Source organism: Chironomus tepperi, unplaced genomic scaffold (assembly GCF_022539635.2).
Source record: "Chironomus tepperi strain 1889 unplaced genomic scaffold, CSIRO-AGI_Ctep_v1 contig_354, whole genome shotgun sequence".
Taxonomy (NCBI): domain Eukaryota; kingdom Metazoa; phylum Arthropoda; class Insecta; order Diptera; family Chironomidae; genus Chironomus; species Chironomus tepperi.
Genome location: NW_027226476.1, coordinates 117887 through 143212, shown reverse-complemented (window position 1 = coordinate 143212; position 25326 = coordinate 117887). Strand labels below are relative to the sequence as shown.

The 25326-nt window shown below is 27.4% G+C and overlaps 3 protein-coding genes across 5 annotated transcripts in view; 1 reads left to right on the top strand and 2 right to left on the bottom strand.

The window, feature by feature from the left end:
- LOC139094244 (melatonin receptor type 1B-B-like) overlaps positions 1-25326 on the bottom strand; it is a 131577-nt gene that overhangs the window by 22618 nt on the left and 83633 nt on the right. The window lies entirely within an intron of this gene.
- LOC139094744 (mite allergen Der p 3-like) lies at positions 664-1864 on the bottom strand. The gene is made up of 5 exons (XM_070645908.1): positions 1739-1864; positions 1619-1672; positions 1508-1561; positions 834-1453; positions 664-773 (listed from the first exon to the last, which is right to left on the bottom strand). Exons 1-4 carry the CDS (start codon positions 1788-1790, stop codon positions 1173-1175), a joined length of 441 nt encoding a protein of 146 aa, XP_070502009.1. The 5' UTR covers positions 1791-1864; the 3' UTR covers positions 664-773; positions 834-1172.
- LOC139094747 (fibrillin-2-like) overlaps positions 4241-25326 on the top strand; it is a 43998-nt gene continuing 22912 nt past the window's right edge. Inside the window, exons 1-6 of the mRNA XM_070645911.1 lie at positions 4241-4591; positions 9967-10185; positions 20178-20370; positions 20918-21105; positions 24569-24907; positions 25056-25178. Coding sequence (XP_070502012.1) covers positions 4537-4591; positions 9967-10185; positions 20178-20370; positions 20918-21105; positions 24569-24907; positions 25056-25178 — 1117 coding nt within the window. The 5' untranslated portion in view covers positions 4241-4536. The remainder of the gene's footprint in view (positions 4592-9966; positions 10186-20177; positions 20371-20917; positions 21106-24568; positions 24908-25055; positions 25179-25326) is intronic.

The following is a 25326-nucleotide window of genomic DNA, read 5'->3' as shown; positions in this document are numbered from 1 at the left end:
AAGAATCCTTTTTTTTCTTGCGTATTCATTACGAATCCAATTTTCATTACTGTTCATTATTGTCTGTTCTGTGTCTTAAATTACTTTAAATTGAATTTTAATTGTTGATATTATTGTTCTGACCAATTTTTTTCCCTTTTCTTAAATTCTTAAAAACGTAAATTAAGAGTAATTTGATTATTTCACATTATTTTGACACATCTAATTTATATTTAGATTTTTAACGTATTTTACCAAAAAATTAGGCTGTTATCTGCGTTTTTGGTGGCAAGTGGAAGGTTCATTAAAGCAGCTTTTTTCAAAATTTTCTTACTTCTTCTATGGAAATACGCAAATTGAATATTTTTTAAATTTAAAAGCACATTGAAGCTCAACATTCTTGTTGTTTGGAAGATATGTGTCTCTACTAAAAGTTTGATGTTTTCTGACTTTTTCAAATTTTCCTTCAAATAATAAGAACTCGAAGTCGAATGGAAGTTTATATGAAATTGACTCGAATCATAGTCGATTTTGAATTTATCTGACTTATTGTATTAGAAAATATTGAGAAAATGAATAAAGAATCCAACTTTAAATCTTTGTAATCAGAGTGTTTTGATTTTATTATTTATTATTTATCAAGAATTTAATTAGGTTTCAAAATAATAACTAAAATTTAATACTTGTTTTATACTCCAGTCATTCGTTGAATCCAATTTCTGATGGGAGAATATTCTATGCGTAGAAATCCACTTGGAAGTGAAAAAGCTTCTCCACATGTGTAGGTTCCAAAACTATAATTAACACAATTTAGCAACATTATAAAGTTCCTGAAACTTTTCATTTATTTATACCTCACAAGGCCAACTTGAGTTCTATTTTGGCCTTTTTCTGTTATTATTGGAGATCCAGAGTCTCCTCTGCATGTTCCTTTTCCTTCATTAACTGTCTGGCAAAAGTAATCCGGTCCTAAGTTCAATCTATATACACTATTAATCCATAATTGCGCACATTTTTGATAGTCGAAGACTTTTGTCGATATTTTTGAAAGATTTTCAGGAATGATGGCGTTTTCATTTAGCTATGATTTTAAGTCAATCACAATTAAAAATAATTTAATGTAATTCAAATTATACGTACACCCCAGCCTATATATTTTAAAATGTATTTAATTATTCTCATAATTTAAAAACCTAGCATACTTTCATACCTGATGCAGTAACCTCAATTCCTGTACACACACCACAACAAAGAACATCACAACTAGGTGGTAATTGAATAGCTTTAATGTTTATACCTTCCATTGGAGTTGAATCTGAAACTTTTACCACTGCAATATCAAACGCTAATCTCCAGTCATCAAATTGATGGTGAATCCAAAAATTTTCAATTGTGAAGACTGAACCTCCAGATTGTCTGTTTACAGATCCACCTCGAAATTTCACATGGTATGGATGTAAAGATGCGACACAATCTGTAATAACTTTCTATTCATTCGATCCCTTTAAAAATAACACTCGATTCTTACGTGCTGCTGTAAGTGCCCACAACTTATGAATTATTGATGCTCCGCAAACAAATCCTGAAATATTCTGAAGTATAGTTTTTTAGCAGGTTTTAAATTTTTTTGCGGACTTACCTTCTGTTGTCGCGCTTATCATAGCCAGCATGTGAGGAAAATCACCAATAGATGCTATAATTATTTTAGTTTAAAACCACAGTTGCTAAGTTTTCACTAATGTTTTAAATATTATGTTACCAGGTTCACCAAATGCTATCCTATTTGAATATACATTCTGAAATATCTTCATTTCGTTTGTATTATTTCGAAACTCTTTAATGTGTCTAGCATCATTACAGACAAATAAAATTAACACCAAATAAAATGTTTTCATTCTCCTAAGATTCTTAACTGTCTAACAATCTCAAAAATAGTGAATTTATATACCAATTCTGTTATCATTTTTTTTAGGTAGATTTACGTCCGATATACATCATTTTTGTTTTAATTGATAAAATAAAACGCGATTATATTTTAAGTAGGTCAACAATGCAAAAAGATTACGAGAAATTTGTATGTTAAATAATATACCGACAAAAGCAAACATGACATTTACTTTTTAATATTTTGTATTATCGAATTTCTGATAAAATGAAGAAAAGTTCTTTGGAAAAGTGTAAGTATCACTATTAATTAATAATATAATTTTACTAATAGTAAAATATGACCCAATATAGAGTTTAATTTTCTCATTTTTTTTAAAAAAAAAAGAAAAGTTAAATTCGTTGTTTGCGGATAACCCGAATAACATAACCGATCGAATATTCGGAGTATAAGGAGCTCAAATCCGAGTCCATCTCAGAGTTACGTTGGATTGATGCCAAGTAAAGAAATTAAAACTCAAAAGTTTATAAATTTAATTTAACAAATTCTTCAAAAAGCATTCTCATATCGTTGACATTTTAAAAAGTTTTAGGATCTTTGGAAAAATCGCCGATGAATGTAAACGATCTTAAAGCTTTGAGAATATGTTTTACACTCTCACGTGTGATTTACTTTTATTTATTTATAAAAATCATACGGTCAGTTTTAGTGTTTCTCTTGCAAATGATTATTTGACGTTCTTGTATAGTTTTATTTCTCAATTGCCATTTTTAAGTAGATTATTTTGATGATTGCAAATTAGATTTAAATTTTTTTGGCACAATTTCAATTTAGCCAATAAAATTTACGAGAATCATAGCAAGTTAAATACTCTTATAGAATTAAACAAATAAAATTTTTGGACATAACAAGAGTCAATTATTGACCTCTTGAATATTTGTTCCTGTTTTTTGCCATCTGGTACTTTATATCCACAAATCTGCCACAAAAATTATTTTGTGGTATTTTGATAGCTATTTTTATAAAGAAACATAACTAATTTTTGTAAGTACTTTAAATTCATTTGATCTTTCATTTAATATTTTATTATACATAACCATTCAAGATGTTTAATATAACAAACTCCTAAAGTCACATTCAATTTATAAGCATAAAAAAACAAAGAAAAATTGTTAATCAAACAAATTTATGCTTTGTTATTAGTATTCCCAATTGAATTTGTTTTTCTATTACTTGTATAATTTGTATATTTTGAATACAAACATCAATTAGATTGATTCATGCAAATTAATTAGTATGGTAATTCGAAGGATTTGGGAACATTCATCGACACAAATTTGTGAAGATAAAAATTAATGCATTATAGAGTTAATATATAAACAATTTCAATTGAAAATTCAATTGAATCTACACTGGAAGACATGGTGAGAATTCTAATTACTCAATTTTCGAACAAATTAATGACAAAAGAAATCCAGACAGCGAAAAAGCGGCAACGATCAAGTTGTTAGATCGTCGGACTACCGTTCTAATGAACCCAAGCTCGATTCCAGGGAAAGTCTAGTCGAATTTGGGTGCTTTTTCGCTGTTTCTAGTCACACTAACTCGGTTTGTGTATTCGCAACAGAAATCCAAAGAAGTAAGTAATTGTAAATTGTAAAAGCCTGTGACTTGGCTCTTAAAATTGAAATTATTATCCATGAAATACATAAATAAAAAAAAAAAAAACGTTTAAAAAAAAATCAAGACAAAAATCCTTATAAGTGCTCTATTCTGGATTTTCTGGATAGGATCTAGTTGTAGGTATAATTTGTTAACGCTTTTGTAAAATATTTAATCGTGTATGAAATAATCAAAACATTTTATTAGTTGTTCCTTTTATTGATACTATAAATGTAGAACACAAACCGTAGGCGTGTATATCAACTATCTGAGTTCTACGAAACACATCTGTATTTGCAAATTAAAATTTCAATTCAGCTTCCCTAATAATACATCTTAACATGCTTACTGATGACAATTAAGTAGTAACATTTACGGATTGAAATTTTATACCACAACAAAAAAAATAATAATGTACAAAAATGATCTATTCTCGACGAGATTAGTCATGAAGATGTGCTAAATCATTCTAATTCACTTTGATTCACTCATGTGATTTTTTGCTTAAAATATTTTTACAAAACACACATATGACCGCCTAAACAGATGATATATCTCGCAATATATATTTCTATAGTACAAAAAAATTTGATATGCACGAAAAATGCGTGAAGTAGAGATGAGATGATGGTTAAGAAGAAGAGAAGAGAAAAGAAGAAGAAGATGAAAATATAATAGGAAGATCTTTGACAATATTCTTTCAGTTGCTGATCGCTGATCGAGTTGTACGGTTGAAATCGAGTTGAGAAGATAAAAATTTGAGGCATAGTAAAAGTGAATGTGGGATTGAAATAAATACCGGATCAAATTTTGCCACAAGTGCATTGCTTTAGGTGTATTTTTAAGAATAAAAAATATATTCTAGTGCTATTGTTAGATAATTCAGGAGTGAGCATTTATGCTAGAATAGTGAGAGAAAGTTTACGATAAAAAATTTTCCCAGGAAAATTTCATATTTCTGTAAAAGTGGAGAGTTGAAGTGATAAATGTAGGGAAAAATAAGTAGAAAAATGATAAAGTTAATTTCATTAATCATAATAAGTCTCTTGGCGATAAATGTTCAAGGTATGTTTTTCGATGCACACACAAAAAATTATTTTTGTGACATAAATATTTTTCATATAAAATCTCATTTGAGAGTGGGAATAGGAAAAACTATAAGATGCCGAGAAGAGAAATATAAATTTTTGCAGGAAGCTTTAATTTTATGACAGATTTAAAAGTGGAAATGGGAAACTTTTATTTTTTGTGTAATGCAAAGTAATGCAAAAATATATTGGAACAATTTTTAAAAAAGATAATAAATTCTCAGATATTTTACATCTGGTTAAAGTTTTTGCATAATCTTTTTGAACTTATCAGATTTTTGTTAATTTTAATTTTAGTAGAGAATCCGTTAAAATAAAGATATACATTAATATATAGGACAATAGGGTAAGCAGACAAAAATATCGGCATCTGTTTCCGGTGATATTTTTATAGCAAAATTGTTTTTTTTTTTTTAATTTTCAAATCTTTTTTAAAGACATTTAACCTTTCTAAAACAAAAAAAAAACACATACTTTTTAAATTCATAATTTATAAATAATTTAAGAAATTTTATAAAGAAATAAAACAAAGATATTCAAATTAATACAATTTTAATTCAAAATTTGTCTACCTAATCCAATAAAGTAGGTTTTCTGAAAACTAATGTATGAATTTTTAGGTAAAATTTGAAAATTGGACGTTTTTCTATAAAAGGATTCAGTTTAGAAATACTTGATAGATTCATTTCTAATAGAAACCAATTTGTGAAATTTTTGTTCATTATTCCAACTATAGCTTTCTATTAAAGCTGAAACTTTTTTTTGGAAATTTATCTCTTTTAAAACCCTAGAAAATCTAGAACCCATCTACAGAAATGAGAAAAGGAGAAAAATTCTGAATCAGAAAGATAAACAAATAGAAATAAATCAGCCACATTGTCACATTTTTATTACTACCTAATGAGCTTTGTTTCTCTTAGCTTAGGAGGGAATTAATTATCCGATTTTTGACAGCAAATAAATCAATAGTGTTTGTTAAATCTAAAACAAAGAATGGTGTTACTTGTAAATAAGGAAAAAAGAACGGAAGGAAGTTTGATATGGGTTAGACTAATTTTTTTTCCTTTTACGAAGAAATTTTCTTGAAGGATGGACGAAAATTTTCTTATTAAAGTAAATTAACAAAATATTTACAGAAGAGCTGTGCACAGCATTATTTGGATTATATCTAAGACAGATGGAATGTGCTGAATTTACTGAATAATTATAGAAAACAATCTTTTCATGATTATTAAATTTAAATAAAATGTAAAGCATGATAATGTTTAACTAAAATTTTATTTAATGTTAACAATTGCATAGTTTGTTTAGTCAGCTTTAAACATTCTAAAACAATTTTTCATTCAATAAGTCCAATAAAATGAATTTCAATAAACATTAAATACACTATATTAACATTATTTACATCAAAATAATAAAATCACCAATAAAGCGAAAAATCTCATGAATGAAAATATTTTTATGACCCAATTCATTCTCATGAAGCACATTTTTGACATATTTCTCAAAGGATTTATACTTTAATTTTTAAGCATGCCCATACACATAGAAATTTATCTCTTCAATTGAGCATTTTGAAGCTCAACATCTTCAGTCCCTTTTCACAAAGAACTTACATAAAGGAGAGAAAGAATGTAAGAGGAAGCAAGAAAGGAAAAGTGTTGTGTGTGAAACTTTTCAACACAAAAAAATTAAAAGAGGAAAAAGTATACTTTAATAATACAAAATACGATAAAAGAGAGAATATTTATGAGGAAATATTTTTACTCTTTTCATATAGGTGATGAAAAGATTTAATTTCCTCTTTTCATTTCCATTCTCGTTGAAAATTCAAAAGAAACTTGAACAACAAAAGCCAGAGTGAAGTCTCATAAATTTATGTTGAAAAATAATTTTAAAAAAATACCTGAAATTTACTTAAAAACTAGCTCCAAAATTTAGTATCCATACGTGTAAAAGAAATGATAAAAGAGCATCAATATGGTTCAGTTGTAAAATAATATACCCACGCTCATGTTGAGCAAAGAAGCATAATAAATTATTATATAAATCAATTTACATACACTTATTTCTAGCTAGCATATACTCATCAAATTGTGTTTGATAAAACGTGGATTTGCTTTAAAAAATATGTATGCTTAAAATTTTGATGAATATGCATGAGTTCTAGTATTTTAATCCCATTTCTACGAAATTCAAGAATCTTAAATTTTATGAAAATCAAATGATTATCAATCCAAGTAAAAATAAATTTAGTTCAGATTAGGGATTTCAATACCGAACCGAATTCTGAATACCGGTATTTCGGTATTGAAAAATCTCAATACCGGTATACCGGTATCATACCGGTATTCGAAATTCGGACAAAATTTCTGTCTCAGGTCACGAAATTGGTGAAATTTTGTGTTTTTGACATTTTTCCGTTTATTAAAATCTTTAATAAATCTTCAAACCACTTCAAAATATAATTTTAAGTATGTAAAAACCTTAAAAAATTGATTCCTTTTTAGAAAAACTTTAAAGTTTTCCATATGAAAGGACAAATTTTTCGATATTATTGGACCTATTTTTCACATGTTCATATGAATGGGTTTATAATTGCAAAAAAATGAACCAACCCTAAGCAAACAAAAATTTGTTATAACTAACTAATAGCAAGTTAATGTGCACTCGATGACTAGTTTTAACTTATTAGAAATAACACTCAGAAATAATATTACGAATCATTTTTTAATAATGAAAACTAAAATCAGTTAAAACAATTTTCCAAATAATGGTTCAATATAAAATTCATATGTTAAGTTTAGCAAGTAATTTGACAATTAATGAGTGTAAATAATTTTTTTTGACGATTTTTTATGGACTCCAAATACTCAACGTTTCATTTAATAGAAAAATTTTGAAAAGTTAACTGAAATTTACTAAACATATTACAATTTTCCCTACATTTTTCCATACCGAGAATACCGGTATTCAAAAATCTTTAATACCGGTATTTCGGTTTTCAAATAATTTCGGTATACCGGTATCTCGATACCGGTATTGAAAACCCTAGTTCAGATCCATAAATTTTGTAAGCTTAAAATTTTAAAATTAAAAAATCAATTTTTTTTTATTTTTTTCTTTGTTACCTTAATCAATGTTCCACCATGATAAAAATGTGCAACACACGTTAACTCTTGTCGATAAATTATTCTCATTTCAATTTTTTTAATACTTTTATTTGCTCATGATCATCATCATCATCGTTACAAAACGGTGGTTTGACATCGCATATATAGATATATTTTGAGACAAATTTTTGATATGGAAGAGGCGGCGGTTGAGCAAATTAATTGGGCATTATGGAAATGATTCTTTTTTTCGTTCGTTCTTTCATAAAATAAATAAAGATATACTCACACGTTAGCACGAAGTCAACCATAGTAGAAGCGTTTTTAATGGATATTAATTAACACATTGATGATTTTGACATAAACGTATAATAACAGAGAAAACAATCAGCAGGAGGTGTCAATAATGAATTAATTGACCAAACAATAAAAATGTTCATCATGCTTTTGGTCAATAAAGTGGCAATTTGCAAAATATTATATTACGTTTTAATTGTTATTTGATGATCGGAAAGAAGTGACATTCCAAAAGAGAAGATTTACATTTTTTTGTGTGGCCAAATATGTGCATGTTATCTTCAACCTGCTCTCAAATGGCATGTTTCTGTTGAAAATACCAAAATATTTATTTTTTATTGTTAAATTATTAGAAATGATATTCAGCGGGATAGAAATTGGGTGGGTGTACAAAATTACTCGATAAACAGAAATTATTCGTAGAAAAATATTTGGAAATTTACGGATAAAAAGAGTGAGAAGAAATACGAGAAGTTTGTTTTTGGTTAGAACTGAATTAAGTTACATGCGGTCAAGAAAATTTAACCTAGTTTATTTCATTACAGGAAATCAAAAATTTTAAGATTTATTTGCTGACATTTTGATCATGTTCTTGCTAAATTATAGAAATATTAAATCAAAAAATATGAATTTGATCGATGAAGCTTAATGGCATAAAAATTCTACAAATTATTTCAACAAGATAAAACAGCAGAATGCCACACAAAACTACCACCTAATATGATCAATTCATCATTCTGAAATCTTTTTCAAAATCTTTACTAGTAAATCCAACACAACAAATTCCAATCTCGAAAAATTACCATTCCAATGTCCACAACATGACAACAAAATCACTAATCTACTATTCTATACAATGTTGCTCCATTTTTTTCACTTCCCTCTTCCTCTAAATCTACGGAAAAATAAGAAATATTCTTATTATCACATTTCCAATAAATTTTAAATCCACTGTGATTTGTGATGATAAATATCTTAATTTAATTTATTGCTTCAAATGGCAGATGAATGGGTTTTTGGTTCCAAAATGAAACCACCGAAAAAAATATATTTAATTATATTACCGGTAACGTTTTAGGCATATGAATAGTGATGATAAGACAATAGTCTGAAAATGTGTGTGCGTACGGTATGACTGATGAAAATTAGAGAATCAGAGACTGATGAAAATTAGAGAATATCAATGATAATGAGATCAATCATTCAATTAAAACATACAAATTTTTAAACAAAATGTTCAAGACTAGAGTGTATGCCTAAATAAGAAAAACAGAAAAATTTATTGACCAAGAAATATGATAAATTACTATTAATGGGAAAAATATATTCGATAATATTTTATGGTGTTACTTAAGAGATATATCAAATTATTAGGTAGAATTTATGTGACAATTTTCATGAATCGTAAGGCGTATGAAAATCGATTTTTATAGCAAGCAGCTCATCGTTTAATAATTGCAATAAATCTGTCATAAAAATACAAATTTTTCATTTTCTTTTCTATGACTAAAATATATAAATTTTTTTGTATTTCGTTTTTGAAAAGTGATAAGTGTGAGGTTTAAGACTTAAATTTTAAAGTGTCTTGTGGCGCGTTTCCAAAATTATCTTTGTGAGCATTTGTTTACAATTTCATAAAATTTGTTTTAAAAACAAAATAAATAAAAGCAAACAAGCAAATAAATTCCCAGAAATAATTGAAACACAGATATTCAATATATGGAATCGAACAAAATAGATGCAAAAAATTTAGTCCAAATTTAATTCACGATTTCATGATTTATTTGACAAGTCAACTGCTCAAATGGACTATTCCCACTCACAATTTTACCTACTTTTCGAAAATGAGATAAAAAGCACCCAAATGTGTAAATTCAATTTTCTATTTCTATTTATTTTTACTCAATATCAAATTCATGTCGTTTTGAATTGTTTATTGCAGATTCATATGCAAGAAAAAGAAGTACAAAACACGAAGACTGTGAGAAGCCACCCGAAGTGGATAATGCTGCAGTAGTAATACGATATGATGACAATGAGGAGTTTGTAAGTGCAACTTATACCTGCTTCAATGGTTACAAATTGCAAGGAAAAGGTACAATCACATGTGACTTGGATACAGATGAGTGGCAAGAGAATCCTCCCACGTGCATAGTCAACGGTAAGTTATAAAGCACAATTTTTCATATTTTCGTGTTGATTATACATATTTATTTATACACATATATACACATAAATTTCAATCCATACCTCGAAGCTTTTTGAAAATTCAATTAATTAAAATGTGACAGGTTATTCTAAAAAAAATCCTGTACACGCTATTATTTTGCTATTTTTATTTATTTTCACAACGATAACAATAATATAAACATGGGTAAATTAGTTTTATATTTTTTATACACTGAGAATTTGAATTTTATTTATAAACATTGAATTAAATATAAATATTGAAATGATAATCTAGTCAGATTTTTTGAGTATATGATTCTAAATTCTAACTATGGTAGTTAGAATTAAAAATTTCACTCTAAATTTAATTAAAATTTATTTGTTTTGAATTTTCGGCAATAAAACTTGACAAATTTTTGTGCATAAAATACTTCACACTTTATTGACCCCTTAAATTGGGGTTAAACTGTGTAACAAGATCAACAAATCTGTAGAAATTGTAATAAATTGAATGATATTTGTTTCATACACTTGACACAATCACTTCAACAGCTAATAAAATTTCAGTTTTTTACACACAGCATAAAGTAGCTTTAATAAATTTGTTGTCATCAAAAAAATCCAATAAAAATTTTAGTAGAATGATAAACTCTTCGGTTGTTTTACGAACAGAACAACAAATTTGAACACGATAAAATTTGAATTTACATATTTAAATTTTTAAATGAATAAAAAAAAAATCGAAACATATTGAAGATTTCTGGAGTAAAACTTTTGAATAAAAAAAAATCGAAACATATTGAAGATTTCTGGAAATGAAACACCGGATAGAATTTAAGAAGATTAAGGTGATAATGTATTTTAGATTAAGGTGTAGAAAGCCAGATGTATTTTTTTATAAGTTTAATAACTTCTTAAAACTTCAATACATTTAAAATAATTTGCGATTTTTGTGGAAAAAGAAATAGAAAACAGTATATATTTTGTCTAATGCAACTGTCTGCATGTTTCAAATTATAAGATGGCATGGTCGTTTCGAAATTTGCACTCAGTAATTCGAAGTTAAAGGCATTTTTCTCATTAGTTGGACTTTTAAGCATCACTTTTAGTAATTATTATTGTAAAAATTCATAATTAACATAATTATTAATCAATTTTTGAAAATGAAGAAATTTTACGTTTTTTTCGTTCAAGCCCAAGAATATCGATGAAAATTGAATGAAATCAAGAGACACACATGGATCATTAAAATGTCTAATTCATATTTATCATGGTTTCGAAAATAAGGAATGACAAAAAAATTAAATGTTTTGCTAAAATTGTCCATACAATAAGAATCTGATAAATATTTCCCAAGTATTTATTTAAAATTATTTGTGGAAATTTTATTCTTAGTCGAAATGAAGTTCATAGACAATTCATCTCCTGGTAATTTTTTGTTTCAATTTCGGTTGTCATAAAAAAATTGGAGCATCCCGAGGATTTCACTTATCCTCAATATTTTGCAGTTAATAAATTAACTTATGGCTGAGTAATAAAATAAATTCACTTAGTTTTATAAAATTTCCTCTATTTATTATTCAATGGTGCAGGAAGTATATACGAGCGAGTAAAAAATTAAATCATAAACCATGTTTTTATTTGAAATAACTTTCAATGCTTTGCCATCAGCAATTGCGCGAACATTTTATTCGAAATACAGAAACTGTTTGCAGAGTGAAGGATAAAAAAAAGTTTCAACAACAAAACAATGGAGAACAAAAAAAGTAGGAGTAAGGCATTCGAATCAGTAAAAAAATCTGTTTTTCCCATTAAATATTAATTTGTTATATGTATAATTATGATTTATTCACCAAAAAATTGTAGTGATTTTTTTTTATATATATATTTTCATAGATTTTAACTCACATATTGGTCACCTATAGAAAATTGTATTAAAGAAAAATATCATTAATTTTTAAAATTTCACATCGAGAGAACATTGAAATATTTTACATAAAGACGTTTTCAAAATAAAAATATGCTTTATGCAAAAAAAACTAGCGATTTCGATCCCGGGATCCCGAATTACGCGATTAAAAATTCATTTCATATTGTTACAAAAACTTCAACTTTAAAGTCTGAAATTTTAAAAAAGCTTAAGACTCGCACTTTAAAAATCATGTCTAATAATATAATATAATAATTTCAGCCAAAAATTTTGAAAGTTGAAGTTAAAATTGAGGCTTTACAGTATCAAATAACAAAATTGATTGAAACCTTCTTTAAAAATTCGTTTTAAATTGTTAATATTTTGAAATTCCAGAAATATATTTGCATGTAATTTCTTAAAATTATGTTAAAGCGTAGTGATCTCAAAAATTTAGGCAAATTCATTTTACCAACTATTATAATTTGAAATTTTGGTAATGATTTTGATCAAAGTGTTGATTATGCTTTCTTTCTGTGGCGATTTTCCGGGGAATCTCCAAAATTCTAATCCCGATCTCAAAAATCTATCGAGATTGGAATTTTGAGAAAACATATTGTTGATGTCTTGACTTTGGCTTTGAAAAAACAAATACTAGAAATTTTTTAACATTATCTTAACATTTACTAGTTAAACCACATTTTTGTCTAATTGAAATGATTTTTTATGGGCCAAAATTTCTAATAAAACTATTATTAATGCTCAGCACTTTCGTGGGTATTACATTTGCACTGAAATTCGGCCCAAAAACATCTTATTTTTCTTAAATTATCAATATAAATAGAATACTTTTTTCATCATCCAATCCCGGGATCAGTTTTTCAAATCCCGATACTGAAGTACCTAACAAAAACATTTTCAATTATTTTTTTAAATTCAAATCAGTACAGTTGGTTCGAAATATTTTTATTTTTTCATTCATAACTGACAAAAACAAACTAATTATCAGAAATTTAAATTCATTGCAAAAAAACTAGATGATAACTAGTGTATCGGGTAGAAACCCAATGCGGATATATTCACACCGTTTCATAAAAAGTCTCGCGGGTCAAGCTTCGCTTGGCATATTTTTGAGGGATCAAGCTCCAGCGGGTAGGCCAAGCTTTGCTTGGATTATGTTGGAGGGATCAAGCTCCAGTGGATAGGAGCTTCGCTTGGCATATGTTTGAGAAAAACGGGTTTTCAAATCTGAACAAATTCAATACATTCACACGTGAAAACGGTGTGAATATATAAATAAATTCATATTACGAATAATCAAAAGTCACGACAAAGCATTTCTATTCTTATGATATTTACACTAATATTTCAGAAATAAAGAATTCATCGTGGGTGTTAATTTATTTTCTATCTTGACAAATGCAAGTTTCAGCTTTTATATAATAATTTAAATTTAAAGTTGCTAGAAATGCAAATTTTTATTCCATGTTTTCGTAACGATGTTAATATAGGGCGGCCATCTGCTGTATTTTTGCCGGGACGCTGCTGTACTTTTCTACCTTGCTGCTGTGTCTCGACAAAGCCTCAAAATGTCCCGATTTTTTAACAAGCCGAAAACTCCATTAAAATATTGGAATTTTTGACAAATTTTGAACATTTTCCTTTTGGAGGTCCGGGTTCAAACCCAGGACTGAAAATATTTTTTTCGGAATTTCAATTATTTTCTTAGATTTTTTCCAAAAGTGTCCCGATTTTATGCAAAAATCCTCTGGCCACCCTATGTTAATAATAATTTTAACAGAATCATAATTTCAATTTTGAAGAAAAAAATATCAAAGTCCCATCGATTACATAGTAATTGATGATAAATAAATGCGAACCAATTCACAAACTTAAAAAAAAATGCTTCTAAAAAAATTTAATACTAGCCGGATTTTATATTTTTGTGTATGAAGAAACAATATTCAACAGTAGCATTGCACGAATTATAGGTAACAGTCGAAAACAGCAAAAAAGCTTTTAAAATAAATCTAAGCTCTCTACGATTTCTTGTTAAAATGGTTTAAGATTTCTTAAAAATAATCGAACAAAGTGCAATATTATGCTACCTTTTTGAAACAAGTGTCAAAAATGTGCTAAATGCTTTTATTATGACTCTAGAAATAAAACAACAAGTCAAGATAAGAAATTCTGAAACAAGAGAAACTGTGGGAAAAATTGAAATTATGAGAAAGAAATGGAAAATTTAATTGGGTCAAAATTATGATTTCTTGCAGAACTTTTTCAGTTTAATTTTAAATTTATAGTCAAATCTTGGAGCTGAAACTTATTTTATATTACGTTTTTCGATCCCAATTAGTTTTTCGCTTCAATTTCCCGGAAGGCACGCAACTAAGAAGTGACCAAAAATGCTTTTCGGTTTATCCATCATTTTCATAACATGTGCTTTTCGGGTTTATTTATCAAGAATAACAAAAAAAAATTACAAAAGTCCTCGTGTTATTGATCGAGGGACTTAAGCGCATTTTTGTCCCAGCGATCAGTAATTGAATAATAAGTCCCGATCCATAAAACGAGATCCAGTAGAATCCAGGTTACTTCTCGAACCACAAAACGAGATCCAGGAAGATCCATTCATCATAACGGATTTTCATAATTTAAACCTCATAACGGTCAAAAAAAATTCAAACTTTGTTCAGCAAACACTGTTAAAACATCCAAAAACACTGTAAAACAATGAAAAAACGTGTTGTTGTTTTTTTTGGTGTTGTAAATGAAAATGAAAAATTGTTAATTATAGCAATTACGCGTTGATTTGAAAGTTTTAAATGCCCGGCGCCGCAATAACTTTATGGAACTGATCTTTTAAAACCATTCCGAGCTCTCTACGATGTCTAGTTAAAAAGTTTTTAGCGCCAGCCGAACGCCCGAACGAACGCACGAACAAAGTGATTTATTAAGCTACCTTTTTGAGAAAAATTTCAAAAATGCGCTAAAAATATGAACAACTTAGTGATGAATAAATTTTTGTAATTTATGTCTTGATTAAATTTTTAAGCAAGATTCTTTTTGGTATCACTAATAAAATAACAAAATCAGGAGTTTGGTTTAGGATTTGATCAAAGATATCAGATATTAAGAAGTTGGATCGGTCTTAAATTTATAATAGTTTGCTTCGAAATAATTTATTCATTTGATAATATTTTATATTCGAACTCATTAGGCTGCACTTACAACTTCTTTTATAAAATTTGCCACTATTTTTCTAATAAGAAAATTTTAAACTTGAGGCAATAAAGTTGGCAAAACGATTCCAAAATTTATTCATTCAACTTTTTCAATATTTTCTCTCCTACATACACATAAATTTTAATTTATTAAAACAAGAAGTTGAAGTAGTCAAACACTAAAAGTCAAATACGGCATTTACCATACTAATTTTGTTAAATACGACTGAAAATGATATTGCAGAGTATTCTAAATACACCTGTATCAATTTCACAATATGATATGTGATATTATATAAAAGGACAATAGAATATTTTGAAACATCATTAATTTCATAGAACTTTCATAAAAATTATTCCATTATTACATTGCATTAAGCTTAAAGTTAAAGTGTATTTTTTAGGTTTTATATAAACATAATCTGACACCAATATTTTGTACATTCAAACTTTACCAATGTCAACATATTGAGAGAAAATCCTTTAATTTTCATTTGCAATGATTTTTTATTCCGAAAATGAATTAATCCTTAGAAACCATCAAAAAATTTAAGCAGCTTTTTATTTTAATTGAACTTCAACTACAAAAAACATCAATTTGTTCCATTTTCATTTCATGCAAAAAAGTTTCTAACATAAAATAAAAATAAAAATTCTCATTAATTCAGAATAAGTTTATAAATCAATCTTCTATTCCTTCCCCCATGAAATCTCCTGTATTATACAAAAATAAATCAACGTATAAAAGAAATGCCTCGGTAAATGAGGAAAATTTTCTTTTCAATTATTTTCGAACGGCTGTAGATAAAATTAAATAAGCAAAAAAATAAAAAGATATTCCATCGAAATAAGTAATTGACACCTGAGAATTAATTGAAATAGACTATTCAATAAGTTGGAAATGAGAAAGAATGAGAGAAAATCCGAACTTATATTTGTCGGTATGAATAAAGTGTCAAATGCTTGTTCATGTGGAATAAGTGGTGCTGTAAATGACATGTTTTTCTTTTAACTTTAAATCTTTTTAAAGAAGAGGATTTCGATCGATAAAGATAATATTAAATAAATAAATGCATGACGATATAATACATGATTTCCCTCCTAATATACATACGTGAAACGAGAGCAAGTGCCATGGAAAAAGCGATTGTCAATTTCATGGTGAATAACGAAATCCAGTTAAGCTTACGGAATTAGTTCAAAACTTATTGTATCTGCATATTCACACACGTTCACATGAGAAATGTCTCTATTCATATGTAAAGAATAACATAATAAGCAGAGCTTGGTGAGATAACAACAGCAAAAACATTTATTTGAATGAACATTCCTATTCATCCGTACCATATATGGCTGTGGATCTCTTGTTAAGCGTGTAATCTTCAATAAACAATTTTCTTTTATTTTACCTTTTTGCTTCTACACGATCAGTTTTTGACCAATTCTATTTGTATTACATCGGCAATATATATTTTTATTGCTAATTGCGGTATCGTAGTTCAAAATTACGGTTCGTTGACTTGTTATTGCTAACTATAATGAAAAATGTGGCGCCAATGCGCAGAGAGAGAATTTCCTTTATTATGAAGAAATTTCATATACTGGAGATTTATTTGTGCTTCAAATAAAATTTTCATACAGAGACCAGAAAATCATTTTAAAATGACGCAGTCATAAAATCTGATTTCATAGAGTTCTAAAAAAATTTCAAAAATAATCCAACTTAAGTCTTCATCAACATATGTTAATAAAGCAAAAAATATATTTCTCAATAAAAATTACATATTTCAGATACAGAACAAATCCAGCGGAAATTGTTTAATTTTTTTTTTAAATCACCAATTCAAAATTCCATTTTGATCCGAAAACGGATAAATTTCAGATGGGTCATAAATTCATACTCAACTAAATTTACAATATTAGACCTACAATACATTTTTCTTTATTCTAAGTTTCATCACGATTTGTGATCGTTGTCAATAATTTCTCGATTCTCTTTTTAGGTAAGGCCAGATTAGACATATGTCAATAAAAAAGTTCACATAGATAATATTTTTGTGTGTTAGATACTTGTATATTTAGAATTCACACATTCTTTTACGCCTTCGAGATTTCTAAAAATGATTTTCTATGCGTTTTGAATGAAACTTGTTAGAATTGGATCTTTACTGACCTTCTTTTGGGAGTTGTGATGCTAAAGATAGAAAAAATCTTGCGTAACGTACAATTCATCTGATTTCCAATTCAAGCACCTCGTTCTTCTTTTCCATTTTAATCTTAATTTATATGCAAAATATGAGATTAATATTTTTTATTAGACATATTGCTCAATGAATTAAAAACGTCGTCTTTATTATTATTACGGATATTAATATGGACATACATCACATTAATTTTAAATTTCCTTTAAAAAATATCAGAAATATAAAGTAAGAAAATTCGAAGAGAGATAATTTTAATGAATGAATTTTTTATGCGTGAAGTAAATATTTCAGCGGAGAAAAAATTGTAAATTTCGAATTGTTCAATTGAACTTCTTCACAAACGCATTCAGAAATGACTTTCTATGGTAAAAAATTTTTTTCTATGAAATGAAGTGAAGTCGAGTCGACTCGACTTCACTTCACTTCACTTCACTTGAATCGACTCTACATTCATTACTTGACTATTTAGTCATGAGAAAATTGAAACATAATAGACTTTATAGTTAATTAAATTTATACTTAATTTATAGTTTTTTGCTAAATTTCAAAAACGTTATTGGAAAAACAATAATTGAAAATGGTCTTTTGCAAACCTAGAATTACGTAATTCCTATAGAAGCCACTCAATGGAATGTTAATTCATCAGGTATCATGAATAAAATTCTATTCATAGACTGTTGTATGTCATATTGCCAAAATATTTAGGCTCTATGAATAAAAAAACTGCCAATGGACTTTTAAGGCTACAGTTGTATTTGTTCATAAATGCTACTATATAATATTCCTACTGTATATCTCTTAATCAGATTATTTAACAAATATTCATTTTAGATGGGCATAAAAGCCTATAATAATGCAAATTACTGGAGTATTACGTATACTTTCTTACTAGAAACTCCGTCAAAAAAATAAAAAAAAAATTAAAAATTAAAAAAAGTTACTGAAAAATGAAAAAGTGCGTGCTGCCACGAATGATTTAATTTTTGAGATTCAAAAAAAAAACAGAAATAAATTTTTTTCACTAGCGCTCTTGATTTATGATGCAAACTGCCAAAACAATTAATTAACTCAACTCGACGACAATAAACAAGCATCTTGTATACATGTGTGATATTTTTTTATACAAATTAATTAAGCAATTTAAGTCAAATGTGATTGTCTCATAAAAAAATCTAATCCATGTCGTGACTCAGACGTTTAGCGTGAAAAGAAAATGAGAGAAAGAAAAAGACTGACAAAAACTTTTTGATCCGTCTGACGCGATGCGTTGAAATTTTCTTCTTCTTCTTTTCTCCTATATTTCTCAGTTGAGATGTGACTCTAGTTAATATTATTCTTATTAGTAGTATTATTGTTGTTTGCAGACAATTTTTCTTTCGTTGAGTCAAGAACAAAGTGTTGAGAGAATAATCTTAAGCAGTAAAATAATCATAAATTAACTCGTCGTGGAAGAAAAAGTAGACATAGAAGAGAAAAGAAGACATAGAGAAGAATAAGTTGTAGGCGTAAATGGTAGTGTCTATTCGTGAAAATAAGGCATTTAAAGATTTTGATTTTAAATAGTGGCAAATATTCTTCTTTATGTAACTCTTAAATCATCATCATTGTCGTGTAATGTGCGAAGCCTTACTAATGTGAAAAAGTCACGCGATGATGCTCAATCTATAAATTATCTTGCGATTCTCGTTAATTTCATAAATCTTTGGATAGCTGCTGATCTTTAACTGCATCATTATTTACTTTTATACAAATTTGAAAGATGCTTGACCAATTTTACTAATTTGTTTTTAGGGGTAAACGAACGTTTTTCCCTAAGAACTGTCCTAATGGATTCAAATTGAATTTTTCAAAATTATCTTACTTATCAACAACAAATCCTAAAAAGAAGAAATATTTTGATGTTAACCTTTAATTCATACAGATGTTCATCAATTTTTCATTATTCTTCATCAATCTTTATCACTTTACTCGACATCAAACTACATTAGACACTCCTTTTAACATAAAATGTTCAATTATTTCTAATTATTATAAATTAACTGACATGATTTTTGATGTATCACACAAAAATCAAAAGAATCTGGTTACAATAATGTAAATTGTGTATAGCATAGCATTGAAAATGTTGATTTAATTTTTAATAAAATAATGTTAAAATAAATTTTGCGATGTGATATGATGATCGATTGATAAGGAATTTTAATTGATTGATGGGTTGCATTTGAATATATTGTGTAGAGATTGTAGCGAAATTTAATTCTATTCATGAATATATTGAGATAGACGAAAATTACTTTTAAACCTTGAACATAAAAAAGAAGGTGAAAAACTCATATTAATGTTGAAAAAGAACTTTTTTAAGTAAAGATTTCGATACAAAAACAATTTGAGTTTTATAGCTTTTTTATCATTATTTCGGAAATATGACGATAATCGAGGAGAAAACAACATGATATTAAGGAAAAAAAGTGATATTAGCTTTTCCCACCGACAATTTTTTGTAGTTTTAGAGTTTTGGGTCAAAAATGACGTATTACGAAAAAAAAAATTGGTGAGAAATGCTTTGATAGCATCATGTTGTTTTCGCCTCGAGGAAAATCTTATTATATAAAATTTATTCATTCCTATTTTTTATCACCATTAGAATCCAGTGAAGTCGATGATAAATCATCATTGGACAATAAAAAGAATCAACGACGAAAAGGCAAAGTGCACGAGATAAAGGAAGACACGCAAATAACGAATGAATTTGCCTCCAAATTGGATTTATCGTGCATGAGTAAGGGTCTTGTGAAAGCCCCAACAATAAATAATGGAAATATAGCAAAATACAACAGGTGAATTGAATGAATATTTTATATTTACTTTCTTATTCTTTTTCATACGCATATAAAGCAGTTTAACTGCCAAGCACAATGAAATAAATTTTTTTTTTATTTTTATTATTCTCATGATGATACATTTTTTCTGAATGACATTGCTTTTATGATTTCTATGTAAGAAGTTCGTGATTCGAAGAGAGAAATTGATAAAATTATATCAACATGTGTGTGGTATTGCCATTTCAAAGAATAAAAAAATTTTATCACCGCACGCACATATTGGTATAAAGTTTCGGATTAGAGGTTCGAACAAGATTTTAAAGATTGAAAGAAATTTTATTGATTTTAAACTGGAGAGAGAAGATTATGTTAATTATATTGCATCTTTTGAAGTATTTGCCTTATAAATTGTTTCTTATTTTAATATTATTTTGAGCTAATTTTATGCTGTAATAATTAGATGAGTACAGAAACCTCTATCCTGATAACCAGTAACAAAAAATGATGTTTATTGAATATATTTTGTAAGAATCAATTTTTGTGTCTTTTTATATTTTTATAGACGCCGTAAGGGAGAAAAAATATTTCTTGTAGCATTTTATGAATGCGATGAAGATTATGAATTAGAAAATTTAGAGCAAGATCGACTTTTCTGCAGTCAAGAATCGTGGGTGGGAGATATTCCAAGATGTATGCCGATAAACGATGATGGTGAAGATGAAGACGAAGAGAATGGAGAAGAAGGAGAAGGTGAGTCAAAGAAAGTGACCAAATGATGCATTATTTGATTTAGGTCACAAATTCAACAAAAGATATGTCTATCTAAAGGTATTAATTGAATGTGATTGAAATATGATGGAAATGTATAACCTAATTGGGCTTGTCTAGATATTCTAATAATTCCTGATTCAAATATAAGATGTATGTAAATCATGTCATTTATCTCTCATAAATCTCGATAGTTTCATGCATGGTTAAAAGACATTTCTTCATAAAGTAATCTGACTATTACAATGGAATTTAGAAAATTTTGGAAGTGAATTTATCAACAAATGACAAATTCAATCTCTTACCTTTTTAGACATTCTTTTCATACTTTTATTATCGATTCTGTTTGTTATGCTGTAGAAGTAAATATTTCTCATAACAAAGTGAAATTTCCCTTCTACTCAGCTGTTTCGACTTATTTTGAATTTTACAATTTTAAAGAATTTTTTTTTTCAAACATACACAAGAACAGCTGCTGTGCACTGTTTATAGTTAAGAATGATTATATCTTATTTTTCTTCTATATGTGTATCAATTTAATAAATGTATCACATAGACAATTTTCAATCTCGTCGCATTCAATTGAAATCAATTTATTTGTGAAACTGATACTTGAAATGTCTCAATGTCTTTGCACGTCGAAGAAATCATCTTCGATTATCATCTTTATTTTTATTTTATTTCTATGTTGTACTTTGAGAAATTGCTAAACTATTGAAAAGCAGGAAAATAAGTGAAAATTCTATTGTAGCAAAAAAAATGAACGTGTCAGTTTAAATTGAACAGTTTGGAGAATTTGCTTTTTTGTGAAAAACTGAATTAGAGATTTGATATAAAAGATTGATGGCTTTTTCTTAGAAAAATAATAACAGTCTTTATTGTAAATTTTTGATGGCAAAAATTCATTTAAAAAATAATTAATCCTTTTTTCATTAAAGCAATGTTCTGAATATTTACAATTATACGCGTAAGATAGTCCTTTAAAAAAAAAAACATTTTTAGAATATTCTTCATAACCCAAAACTGTCCAACTTTTCCTATCTTGAACATTGTTTTATGTAACTATCTTTTAAAAATGTCAGATTGTCATAAATTGCTTTACATTTCCAACAAATAAATGTATCATAAGTACTTTGTAATAGAAAATAGAAAAACTTTTTGCTGAAAATTTATTTTTTGTAACATTTAGACAGTAAGAAGGAATAAAAAGTTTCTTCCTTCAATCTTCTCAAAGAGCCAGAAAAAAACATAAAAAATGGGAGAATTTTTACTTCTAAGTGGCATTGAAAGAAAATTGGATTCACATTGAAATCTTGATTTATTGCATCAAATTTAGAAAAAAAAACGATGTGAAAGAGAGAAAAAATAGAGAAAAGTTTATCATTCAATAACGAAACATTGCGTTGGCTGAAAACTCGTTCAACTATAAGCTCCTTATAGTTTGCAAAAACCCTTGAGAGTCTTAGATTGTTTATTATAGTATAACTAGATTTTTGCTCTTGCATCAATATCTCATTAGATCAGAAAACATTATTTCTTTTATATTTCAAAGCTTCATCATTTTCCTGTAACATATCGCAATAACGGAGGAAGCGTTAACATGTTTTTGATAAAATTAAATAGGAAGAATTTTTTTTAAGATTTTCACTTTGCTTAAAACTTAACTTTACTTCTTATTAAGAATTAATTATTATTCTTATTAAATTTCCAAAATGCAACAGGCCATGAAAAATGATAAGAAAGTTTTCATATTTTGTTTGCCATTAAGTTATTCCATGAAAATAAGATTGATTTCTTGTCCGAAAGGAATAAAAAATGTATTTAAGGACGATATCTTCAACATTTCAAAGATCAAGTTGAATGAAAACTCTTCATGACAAAACAAATTTCAGTCATCATTACTTTCAAATGATGATGCAAACTTATGCTGGAAAAGTTTTCGAATCTAACTTTTCTGTCAATATTATTGATTTAATTAATATTCTTCTTCAATAAAGCGTAAACTGAATTAATTCAATTTTTACTACAGCTTGAAGCAAACATCATTTTTATCCATTATTCTTGATAATTAATATAAATCGACAAAGATTAAGTTTCAACTCCTTCAGATAAAAATTTATCGTCTCAGTTTTCCAAAGTAATTATTTAAAAAAAAAATCAGAAAATAAGAAATTTTTATTCTAGTTTGACGGTTATCTATGAAAAGCTCATTACAATCCTTGAAATTGAATATTAAGTTATATAAAAGCTTCTTTATTTATAACTTTTATAACGGAAAGATATTTAATAACGTTGCAAATACTCTAAGAAAGAAATCTTTTGTTGCCACAATGTATTCTTTTACCGTTGAAATAAGATACTTTTAAAAAAGTTTTGTAAAATATAATATTTTTTAAAAAATTTATCCATTTTAAAGAAATTATTTTTTTATTAATTATTTTGATGTTAACAATATTCTTGCTTAAAGAAGAATTTCTAAGTCTCCTTCTGTTTATCTAATCAGAATAAACTTTTACATAACACTTTCACAAATTCATTTCCAAAAATCATTTTAAAGCATTTAAAGTTTAAACATTTCCACATGAATTTCTGAGAAAGCTTAATTCTCAAAACAATTGAGTTGTTGTGTAAAATTAAATTCTAATGATGGTAGAATCTGTTTGACTTTAAAGTAATATGAAAAAAAAAAAAAAAAACAGAGAAGTCATTAACCTTGCCGATTGAATTCCAGAGATATAAAAGAAACACGCCAAAATTTATGCTTGAAACATTTAATTCTCAATTGAGTCCAAATTCGGCTTTTCCTACTGATTTTTCATCCCAAATAAAAATCGAGGTCAAATTCAGCTTTTTTGAGTGATTTTTTAACATTTCTTAGCTTTTCTTTCGACTTATTCTTCTAATAGCATAAATTTTTCTTTCAAAGAGATGATGCAAACTTTTTTAAAAATTCTATATCAGCAGAGCACAGCAAATAGAAGAAGAGAAAAGAGGAAAAATTAGGATGAGGAAAAGAAAAATTTTGTCTTTAAAGCTGTAAAATCAACATGATAAAAATGCCACCATAAGATCAAAAAGTTTTGGATAAAAGTAAAACAGCAAAGAAGAATGAAAAAATAGTATTTATTCCTCAATGGATTATAAAAATATTGATTTTGCGAATATAAATTTTTACTCTTATCACTATGAGAACAAAACATCCACAAAACAAAGTGGGAAAAGAAAAAACCTCCTTGTTATTATTGTTCTTATTATTAATATTGTTCTCTTATGAGTTCAACTGAAAGTGTATAGACACAGAAAAAAGGCGGAAAAAAGTTTGTGTTGAATAAATTATGAATGCAAATTATTTATGAAAAGTTATGCTAACAAAAGAAAATTCTTCTTTTTTTCTCTTTATTCGTTCCACAAATTTTTTCTTCCTCATGGCATGTCATGACATTAGATTATAGCGATGAGAACGGAAATGTATCAGGTGGCGAAAGTGAGGATGATGGTAGAAAAAATGAGGAACACAAGGAGCATCGTCATTCACAAGATAATGAAATTTCAACAACGGCAAGTCATCACGATCATAATGAAATTGAAAAATCAACAAGCATTGAAACAACAACGATGAAGATAGAATCAAGAAGGAATCATTCCATGCCATGTGATGCAGATAATGGAGGTTGTGACCATGAGTGCCGAATGGTTATTGATGAGCATGATGTAGATCCTAGAATCCAATGCTCATGCTATATTGGTTACACACTTGATGAGAACGATGGAAGGCGATGTCATGGTAAGATAAACTTTTCCACTTCATTTCGTTACTTCACGATCGATATTCATCTAGTCATTTCCTCTTATTCCTATTCATTCTTGTTTTTTCTTGCTTCATTTAATTAACTTTCAATGTATTATCTCATTTTTACGATAAAATTATGCAGATATCAATGAATGTGATTCAAATCATGAATGTGAACAAATTTGTAATAACTTGCCAGGCTCATTTGAATGCTTATGTCATCCAGGACTACAAATTGACACTACAAACAATAAGAAGTGTATAGGTAAGTTGAAAACATGATGTAATATTATTCAAATTAAGTCATTTGTAAGGATACTGTGTAAGAGACTTATTGATATGAGCAAATCAAAAATTTGTATTGAAAGTCATTCCCAATATATATTTGCAACTATAAGCATGTCACTATGATA